At 39.2% G+C, this 11,083-nt stretch overlaps 1 protein-coding gene across 2 annotated transcripts; it reads right to left on the bottom strand.

Annotated features, from left to right (window-relative positions):
* Window positions 1-1,977: 1,977 nt before the first annotated feature.
* Window positions 1,978-7,712, bottom strand: skp2 (S-phase kinase-associated protein 2, E3 ubiquitin protein ligase). Of its 2 annotated transcripts, none has more exons than XM_072371741.1 (10): window positions 7,620-7,712; window positions 6,812-7,059; window positions 6,599-6,713; window positions 5,995-6,138; window positions 5,602-5,736; window positions 5,322-5,420; window positions 5,081-5,208; window positions 3,084-3,135; window positions 2,512-2,619; window positions 1,978-2,373 (listed from the first exon to the last, which is right to left on the bottom strand). In XM_072371741.1, exons 2-10 carry the CDS (start codon window positions 7,056-7,058, stop codon window positions 2,154-2,156), a joined length of 1,248 nt encoding a protein of 415 aa, XP_072227842.1. In that variant the 5' UTR covers window position 7,059; window positions 7,620-7,712; the 3' UTR covers window positions 1,978-2,153. The 2 variants fall into 2 exon arrangements, with proteins under 2 accessions (XP_072227842.1, XP_072227843.1); XM_072371742.1 differs by having other exon boundaries at window positions 1,979-2,373; window positions 6,599-6,710.
* Between the last annotated feature and the right edge of the window lie 3,371 nt (window positions 7,713-11,083).

The raw sequence follows: 11,083 nt of genomic DNA, 5'->3' as shown, positions 1-11,083 counted from the left end.
AGCAATGCCTTTGTGTGCTTTTTAAGCAAATTATGGAGCCTCTTAATCCTCAACTATCCTATTTTTATTTATTTTTTAAAGTTGGAGATAAATTTGAGTGAAAATAAGGTCACTTCACTCATTTTATTTAATAAACGCTGGGGTGGCTCCATTTGCAAACATTTTTCACCGTCTCCTCACTCTTGGAACATGCCTACCTCAGATTTTCAGCTTGTGGGTTTGCAGATGGTTGTGGATATAGGATGAAAAAGCATTTCAGACAAGGGAATGGATTTTAACATCACCTTTACCTGTAATATAATTAGTCAGACTGAGTGTAGTGAGCATTAGTGTGTATTAACACTTTTCTGATAGAGGGTTTGTGACTCCAACATTATTACCTTGGCTGTTCCTGACCATCAATTTCCTCTCTACTGCACAGTTTGATGTTAAGATTTTGGATTATCTAGTTCTTCACAGATAACTGGACGAGACATTCCTGATCAGTGTAAATAGTCTTTCCATTGTACGGTGTATTAGTCTGGCCATTGAGTATTGTCAAATGTTTTTAGCGGTATAAAGAAGTTACCGATTGCTTCTGGGAATAGTTCATGTTAAAATTAAAGGCATTTTGAAACTTTCAGCACCATGTATTTAATAAGTGGATGTATACCTATAGATCTAAAGTCAACCCTGTAGTTCACCACCAGCCTGTTCAGGTTTCTAATCAATTTTCCCATCTCAGTGACACACCTGCTGAGAAAAAAAACTAAACATGGCAGCTCTAAAGTTAGAAACGTATTAGAGACACCAGTGAGCATAGCAAAATGTATTCCAGGGGCCAGAGCGGGATGTAGAATCCTGTTTGAAACTGCTGGCTAAGGATAAATGTAAATACAGTAAAACTGTTTTTCCACATCAGCGGTAATGACACCCGGTAACACCCAAATTTATGTTGCATCGGTGTGTAATTTGGCCACAGTAATGTCGGACTCCGTAGTTTTCTCTGGACCCCTGCCCAATCTGACCAGTGATGACATGTTTAGCCGCATGTTTAGCTGGAGCACACCAAAGCCAAGTTTCGGTGCAATCTATTGGTTTCCTTAGCAAGGAAATTGTTTTTGTTTTGCTTTGTATGTGTGAATTGGGACTATTATTTAACTTATTTTAACTGGATTACAATGAATTGGACTGTATCTTGGAAGTGCCCTGAGATAACATTTGTTGGGATTTGGCGCTATATACATAAACTTTAATTTAATTGAACCCTACGTTGCCTCCATTGACGGGTGAACATACTAGAAAAAAATTTTAAAAAAGCACATTTAGAACATCATCTGATGATAGACCCAAGAACACAACACAATTAGTCTAAATTTATCTTGTTTTCTGCTTAGAGTTTCAGAGGTAAATGAAATGCAGAAATGAAAATTCAAAACAGTTTTCAGTGGTTTACCTTTTCAGACTCTTGTATGGGTGGTAATAAAATAAAAGCATAGAAATCCAATTAAGATCAAAATAAAACAGGGATATGGTGCACAAACACTTGAACAGCAAAGATGTTCAGTTGTACAGGTCTAAATGTAAACTCTGTGACATGGTTTGGGTAAAAAGCTCTGAACACTTAAGTTCACCTTCCAGGATCACTTACAACAACTCAAAGCACACGTAAACCAGCATTTTAAAGTGTATCTTTTGCCATAGTTTGGTCTCCACAGTGACTCAAAACAGATTCATCAGTTTACATTTATAAAAATACACTTATCTATAAAGTATTACAGCAGAGAACAGAACCATTTACCATAATACTATTAAAATGCACGTATTTTCAGTCTTTGTACATCTGAAAAAAGTCTTTTCAACTTGGCCTGTTAAAACATGTTTCCCTTATAAATTCATTTAAATTAACACATTATTTGAACAGATTTAAAAAAAAAAAAAAAAAAAAAAAAGAAATTTCATTGAACATCACAACTCTCCCCCACCCTCCAAAAACTACAATTCTCTAAATTCAATCTAAACATAGTCAATTATTTGGGCTCTAGTACCATTAATACTTGCAAGAGCTCTGTAGCAGCAGCAAACACTGACACAGGGCCAAACCACCCGTGTCAGAACACTGTAGGACCAGACTCTGCAACAGAAACCAACTGCTTAAAAACAAGCTGTGGTAATTAGAGCCTAAATCTCAGTCGACACTTCCTGTTCCACATGGTGCAGTCGCTGGGGAAGCCGATGAGTTTACTGGCAGGTGTGGGCCGTGCAATGCTGGAGAACGGTCTGGAATTAATGCTAACATGAGGCATGTCCTTCTTCAGAGATGGCAGCTGGCTGTCCTGCACAAGGCCAAATGCATCCAGGAGACGCAGGGCGGGGAACATTTTACCCAGGTCTCTGAAAATATTGCACCAGTAAGATTTTTACCATTTAAATGAATAAAGTCATCACATGATTCTAAGTGTTCAGAATAAATCATCCAGAAGTGCATGTTTTAGATCAGAAGCAAGGAAAAACAATATGGGTGTAGCTTACATGAGAGCAGCGAGGTGGATGTGATAGCAGCGACTCAAGGACAGATGCTGCAGATTCTTCAGTTGTTTGAGAACAGGGAAGCTATCAGCTGTCAGCAGAGTGCTGTCACTGCAACACAAAATAAGCTGCGTGACCATGCAAGCCTTCTATCACAATCCTTGATTTTTGGGATCACTCAAAGCCAGATGAACAGTCAATTGTTTTCCCTACACCACACATGCAGATAAGATTTATATACAAATACATTTCTCTTTAAGATATCGTTTTGCAAGAGAAAATGTTTTTGAAAGCATAACTAATGTGTCTACAACAAAAACTAAAGCCTTTCTCACATATTGGCACAGTAAAGGGCAGTGTTCTGCTGTCTACTGACAGTTCACTTGTGTTACGTACCAAAGGTGTAACATATCAGCCCAGTTGTTGCTAAGCTACAAAAACGAGACCCCAATCCATTCATGGCGATCTCTGAAGATGTCTACCACACCTCTCCCTCTCTGCTATACTCCAGTTTCACAGATGTTTATCAGCAGTAATATACTAAGTGCTCAAAACAACCACGAGTAATTCCTTACCTTAGATCTAAAGTTTGAATTTGCGGACATCTCTCCACCAGCACCTTGACATCTATAAAATGAGAAATAACATCTCAGATTTTTGTTGCAAAGCAAAGATAAGTTTGAATTAAAAATCTGATTATATGGCTGAGGGCGAGCAAAAAAGTAAACCCGAGAACAAGACTAAGATTGAGGTGGATTTCATTTAACGAGGCCAGCTTTCCTTTGCCACATAGCAGCTATGAATGTCTACATCTGAAAGCAATGACGTGCAAGGCTCTACGATATGCCACCCAAGAGGTAGTGGGAACCTGTGTGCTCACTGATGAAAGAAACTGAATTTTAGATTAATCAGACTTGTAGTCATCATAGCAACCCCATGTGTGTCATTTTAAACAGTCATCAAGACCATTGTTCACTGAAAACCCCCACAAAAAACCCTTCTATCCACAAAAAGATGTGTATCCCTCCCCTGCCAGGCCCACATTACCACAGTCACATCAAAATAATAATCTCCATGTTTTGAGAACATTATGTTTTACTTTCATAAAAACTAACAGCCATCTTGAGCTTCCTCAAAAAGCCTGTCATGGGGTTTGTTTTAGACCCTTTAGCATGGAGGGGGCGGACATTTTTCATTGTTCAATGGTGCTTAAGTGCAGTGGATGGGAAGATAACGGAACTGTGCAAATTTTGTATGCATTCTTCCATTTTTTTCCTTTCACACCAAATCTTCTTGAAGGGGAATCAATGCATTGTCACAGCCAAGATGTTCCACTTTCTTGAGGCTAAAAATGTTGAGGTCCTATTCTCATTTGTTTTTATAAAGGATAGCATGAAACTAGATTAAATTTCCTCCAGAAGGATGGTCATATGCAGAAGAAATCAGTGTAAAGATGTTTGAGTAAGGACTCTACATCGGCTTGATGGTCTCAGAAAAAGGCAACCAATGTATTTCAGCTTGCAACAGCATCACTTAATCATTACAGATTTCTAATAATGCTGTATTTGTTTTAAATTACTTTGTATGTGTGCATCTGCAGCTTGATGCACCCATGTGATCCAACCAAGGGACTCCAGGGTGGGAACCAATAACCTAGACTTATGTCTGCAGCATATTGTCCTCTCACTTTGCTCAGCCCTTTGAACTAGTGTACTTTTCAAAAGAAGACCTGTGAAATGACAGCCTGAAGTCATCTGGCAAAGATCCACCTCTGACATGAAATGCTCATGCAGTGTATCGTGTAAAGACTCTTTGAGAAAAGAATGCTGTGCATTCCATGTACTGCCACCTGTGGAGTACATGAAAACTCCAGTGCATTACTGACAAATTCAGTAAACCCAACAATGTAAAGTAAGAGATGCCAATAGAATTTTACTCAGAAATATGACACAGTATATGTGTGTTTCTCCAAGTTGGTTGACACATCAGTGTCACAAACATTGGTAACGGAGTTTAGCCTCTACAAATACCAAATTATTATATTCTAGATGAAGAAATGATAAAGTAGTGAAAACAACAAAATATATTGAATGTAACATTTTTCTACAAGTGAAGTAATTTGCTATATATATATATATATTGTTTATGCATTTAGCAGACGCTTTTATCCAAAGCGACTTACAGGTAGGCATGTAGGGTAAGGGGGCCTTGCCTAAGGACCCCTACTGGAGGTAATACCTTTCATGCTGGGGATTTGAACCCAGGTCTCCCACATGGAAGGTGGCAATCTTACCACTACACTCCATATATATATATATATATATATATATATATATATAAAAAAAACCCAACATGGGTAATTGATTGAAGTTTTTGACAAAATGCTCAGTAATGCCGTAAAGATGCAAAGAAAAGCACACGTTGCATTAAAGTTGATTTATGCTCCTACATTTTGTGCTGATGCTCCTATTTAAAGGAAGGAACAGCAGTAAACCCTGCTGTTAGTGGAAAAGCTAGTTTAGTTGGAAAATAGATTTTTCAGGATCATTTTTACTACATACCCTCCACTTACCATCTAGGGTGAGGCTTTCTCTATAACCACTGAGGTTGAGCTCAGTAACAGTGGGGCTTAGATTATGAACGACACTCTTCACATGATCGTTGTTGAAGCTGCACCATGACACATTCAGCTGCTCTATTCTGTCAAAACACACAATACACTACATGAGTACATTGCAGGGAGAGAGTTTACGACAAACCATTCTGAACTTTACGACAGGGTTTTGACAAACAAAATGGAACAATCAGCTGACCTGGAGCAGGATTTGAGTACGTCAGCCAGAGCAGGTGCTGAGAACATAGAGCAGCCATTTAGACTGAGCTGCAACAGGTTGTGGTTCTTAGCAAGACAGCTAAAGATGTATAGAAGAAAAGAAAATTAATAGCAACCTTACAAAACAAACTCACATCGACTGTAATGTTAACAGTAATTTGAAGTAAGGAGGGATGAAGAGGCACATATTTTCAACCCGAGACCAAGCAGGAATTTGTTCCATTTCAGCAATGGAATCAGCCATAACGTCAAAAACTCACTTGAGGATGTTGTCTGAGAGCTGAAGACCTTCAAGGCTCAAATACTTTAGCAGTTTGCAGTTACACATGATGCTCTCCAGAGCCGAGGTTGGAATGATGGAGTTTGACAGATCCATTTCAACTATCTGCAGAGGGCTAGACAGAGGGAAGACAGACAGTACCATCAAATATTCCTTTACTCTCTGGACATCAATGGAGCTCTGCGGTCAGAGAGTCAAGCTTAGAATACGTTTAGTTCATTAGAATATGCTAAGTTTAAGTCAGAATCAGTTTGTTTACGTTGTTGGGTGTGCAAACAAGAAAAATACGTCACACGTCCAAGGATAGTATGTAATGCCAGAGTTTTAGACAAGAGACAAACACAGGACCATGTACAGCATCTACTGGACTCACCCTATGCCTTTGAGTTGAAGTTCTTCAACAAAGGCCCGAGGGCAGCGCAGCCTGCAGACTCCAGTCTTCAGCACCTGCTGCAAAGCTGGACCCATGTGGGTCAGCCCATCCAAATCCACACTGTGCCACAAAGACTCATCAAACCTGGTACAAACACAAGCCCGTATAGCAAGTCAACTTTGAGCCCACTAAGATTAGTGTGGAGCATGCATTACAATCAATAACATACAGTCAAATATTTAGTGGGAACAATTTTACACTTCAGATTCTTTGTTTCAGTTTTAGGCAGACTAAAATTACATTGATACATTTGATATTTTCACTCTGCCTATTTTGATAGCAAGGATACCTTCTCTGTCATATGTAAAAAAGCCGATAAGTATCCAGTACCCATTTTATCCAAGTGACATGGAGCCATTCCAGTATTTTTGAAGTCGACAACATCAGACCAAAGCTAAAGTTAAGAAGTTCTCTACCCATCTATATTAAGTTTGTAGTTATCATTTCTGTGCTATTATTTAGATGTCCAGACAACAGTAATATGAATAATTCATTTAATTGGGTGAAAATAAATGTTAGAAAATGAGTGTTACTGGAGACTCACGCCAGACGATGCCAGCGTTTGCAAACAACAGATATTCTCAGTAGGTCTTGAAGAGGAAGGCAGAAGTAGATCCTGAGGAGTAGCTCATCTGGCAAATGGTCCCATGAAATCCCTGCTAAGGGAAAGCACCAAGCATTAACCAAGCATGCTAGCATTTCACAGCTGAAAACCATACACTACAACCGCTACACGGTGCTTCAGGAGGTTCCCCACCTGATGTTGATTCTTTCTTTCTTGGCCTTCTGGCGAGAACAAAATGGTTGACTTCATTCTCCTTTCCCTTTGTCAGAAGCCGTTGGTACTTGTGTCGTGGTGAACACTGCTGAATGAGGTCTGTCGGGGTGCATTCACACTTCAGGCCCTGACAGAGGAAGTCTCGGGACTTGCGTTTGTTGACTCCGTTTGACTGAGACAACATGGAGCCTTGAAGACTCATGAAGGGCAAATCCTGCAATGGCATGCTGGATGGATGGATGGAGAAGCTCATTAGATGCTTTAATTACCAAGACGTTGGTATGATTGAACAGAAGGATATATTAGCGACATTGCTAATGAAATCGCATCTCTCCCTGCCCGCCATATTGATGAAGACGTCAGTGTCGCGACCGCGCAAATTTTAGCTACAAAGGAAATGCTAATGCTAATTTGTCCTTTGTCTTTCAAGATACATGTGCGTATGACTAAGCTGGCTTTTAGTGCTTATATTCCGAGGTTAACATACAGTTGATACTACGAAACAAAACGCTGACCGACAGAGGTATGGAAATATCAGCATGTGTTACAATAAGGCTACCCATAACCGCTATTCACATAACACCAGTCTACATAAACCCCACATATATTTGATGCCAAATAAACAAGAATAAATCAAACAGCGAAGCAGCCAAACCTGGGAAACATTAAGGTACTGTAGATCATCGTTTCATGCACGACGGTCAAGATGTCAAGTAATATTTGACATAACCTCTCGTGTAACAGCCTTTAGAAAAACGAAAAGTCAAAAAAGCATTCACAATCATACCTTTCATCAGGCGTCTCCTCCAACAAAGGTAATGTCCTGGAGACTGCACATGAACTTTACACTGTTCCTCTCCCACCAACACGTTTTAAATTCACCGCGAGCGGCGGGACGACCGAGTTTATGTACGTCATGACGTATCTTGTCACATGGTACTCATACGTCATACGTTTTCGATGACACATGTTACGTTCTTGAGGTCAGGTAAACCATGGACATTATAAACAGTAGACGCCGCATTGACCGCTGTGGCTCGAGAAATACGGCCGCCATATTGGACCGGTCATCTTACCCATACGCCAGCAGAGGATAGAACACTATTCAATATGCCAGAGCACTGTGTCGCGTATTCCTGTGCAAATCGGCGGACGATTGCGATCAGGAGTTGGGGGATTACTTTTCACAAGTGTGAATAGAATATTATTGTACTGTATTTATGTCTGCCAACGAAATTGTAGCCAAAAAACGTTAAACTAGGCTGTGTTTATAGCCGGTATTCACCCGGCTATTAGGCCAACTGAGACTTTATAAATCATATTGTTAGCCTCATAGCATAATTGCCTAAGTTTTATTTAACTGCTTTAGACTTTAGACAGGAAATTATGCTATGAGGCTAATGATATATTCCATAATACAGGCTTAGATTACAACTGACATAAGAATGCTATTGTAGAAATAATGCAAATATTGCTGATATAACATTGACCAGCAAATTTTTCTCCCGTTTTTATGTTGATGGTTTCCCAAAGACAAAAATTTGAGGAAGAACTGGGAAGTAGCTTTGAGGAGGGACGGATTCAACAATTGCCTACAAGGACATTGGAAGGCTCCCTTTGCATATTACCTCTCTGTCACCAGAAACACAAAGGGTACTTCTCAATCATGCTTTGGAGGAGCTGCATGCACAGGGCATTTGGGTGTTATGTGTCACAATGGATGTGCATGCCTCCAACGTCAGCATGTGCAACCAACTTGGTTGTTCGCTGAAGGGAAATCCACAGGAGCCACTTAAAACCAGTTTCCCGCATCCATCGACTGGTGACAAAGTATTTGTAATGATGGATGCATGCCACATGCTGAAGTTGGCGCGTAATATGTTGCAGGTAAATAGTGATTGTTGTAGACCTATTTCTACAAGTTATGTCCCTGCTGCTAAAAGTTACATCTAAATATTGTTGTGTGTTCATTTGCACAGTTATGGCTGGACGTGATAATCAACATTTTGCTGGTTGTACTTGTTTGAGTAGTGACTAAATCTTTCTCTGCAGGCGTACAGTCCAATTGCAATGACCGCCAGACAGATCAATTGGAGGTACATCAATCATCTCAATGATGTGCAAAAAAAGACGGACTGCATACTGCCAAAAAAATCACAGACAAACATGTTTACTTTGAGAACCACAAGATGAGGGTGTCCCTGGTTGCACAGACACCGAGTCTCTCTGTGTCAGTTGCTCTCCGCACAATGAGGGATCTTTGGTACTCTCAGTTTAAAGACTGTGAGGCAACAGCAGAATTCATTGAGGGAATACAATTAATAATCGTAGAACCAAGTATGTGTTTTAAAAAAAATAATTGATCAAAATGTGATATGAGCATAAGGAACAATTTGTTGATAATTCTGACTGTCTCTAAGGTCAACATGCAACTATTTTTAGAAACCATAATACTGCATATTCTTCATAAATACAAAAGTTTGTATATAACACATTTTGAATAGATGAGTATAGATTTCAATTATTTAGACTATTTAGATGCTGATATTTATTTATTCATAGATGAAAGGCTGTTTGATGCAATGAATGGACGCAATCCTCATGCCAAAGGATTCAAAGCTCCCTTGGGTGCTTTGAATTGGATGGAGAGGAAAGAATTTTTGTCAAGAGCCAGGGAGTACTTGCTCACTTTGGTGACAAGAGATGGAACACCACTTCACCGATCTAAGAGGTCTATTAAAATAGTGCTTGTTATTCATGCATGAAAAGTTCAGTGAGTTCAATGAGTTTCGTTATGCACCGAGTTCATAAGATACTACTGTTGCAATGTTTTTTCCTTGAGCTTTGTCTGCTAACGTGATGCTCTTTTATTTGAATGTTTTTCTGTGTTCAGTTTTGTTTGTTGGAATTCTCTTTTACTTAGTGCTTTTCAGGTCCTAGATGCTTTTAAATGGTATGTATTACACAACATCAAGTTTTGCAGGTGTCAGAAGGAGGGTATGTATGTTAAAATGATGTTCTCTTGTTTCAATGTTTTTCAATATGCAGTTTTGTTTCTATTTGGATTATCTTGAATTCAGTGTGTTTCAGATCCTAAATGTTTCTAAATAATATGTATTACACAACATCAACCACAAGTATTTGTCAAAATGGTACGTATTGCATGTGTTCTTGTTCTTAAGTTATCCCAGTTCTGCAATTACATTGTTCCCAGTTAGCTGAGTGTCCTGCAACTGTCCTGCGATGTGTACCGTGCCAGCTTGGTCAGAGATGCTCTACCATCTTCTAGCCCTGAAAAATAACGGTGGTCTAGTGATTCCATCAGAAGACACAGTGAAGGTGCTGAGAGCTGCAGAGAGGGTGATTCGCCAAGCTTCAGCAAGGCAAGCTCCAAAGAAGTCAACAGTCACCTACATCGTCCGGGAGGAGATTGGAACGGAGGATGTTTTTCAGCTTGGGGAACATATTGAGGAGACACAGTTTGGCATCGACAACCATTTTTCCAACTTGTTGTCATTGGTTGTGTCTGTGTTTCTAAAAATAAGGCTACACTACATTTCCAAACTCACCTCTCTTGAGCTGCAGAAAGGGAGCACGAGAAAGAAGCTCTGCAAAGAAGTACTCTTTCAGGGCTTTTAGCATATGTGTAAAATTTGGTGTGTGTGTACGTGCGTGCATGTGTGTGTGAGAGAGAGATATACATCTGATATGTATATCTATATGATATATGTATCTCTATATTTGTGTTTTTATATATATATATATATATATATATATATATATATGTATGTGTGTGTGTGTGTGTGTGTGTGTATTATATAAATATTTTTGTCTTTTGCTAAATAGCCTACCTATCATACATAGCATATCACATATCAGAATATTCTATTTTTGTATTATTATTATAGCCTACTATGAAAATTAAAATACGCCGAATCATGTGTACGGTATCATGCCTACGTGTATGACATTTGCAGATTTTTCTGTTGAGCTCACTATAAGGTGCACTACATTTATTTCCCTATATAGAGAGTAGGGAGTAGGGAATGAGTGAGTGATTTCGGACACAGCCTCCAACAATGCACAAGTTAGTCTGGTTCTTATTTGTTCCTTATTGTTGTTAATACGTTTCTGTCCTTTATTTCTCTCAACGCCAGGGGGTTAAGAAGTATGGTAAAGCGTAAAGCAATTTTTTTTTTTGCTAAACAGCACAAAATTATCTTTGTTTTATTCAAGAGTCACATTCGATTA

The sequence above is a fragment of the Leuresthes tenuis genome, unplaced genomic scaffold (genome assembly GCF_036924035.1).
Source record: "Leuresthes tenuis unplaced genomic scaffold, fLeuTen1.0.hap1 SCAF_19, whole genome shotgun sequence".
Classification (NCBI taxonomy): Eukaryota; Metazoa; Chordata; class Actinopteri; order Atheriniformes; family Atherinopsidae; genus Leuresthes; species Leuresthes tenuis.
This window is presented reverse-complemented; position numbering and strand designations above follow the sequence as displayed.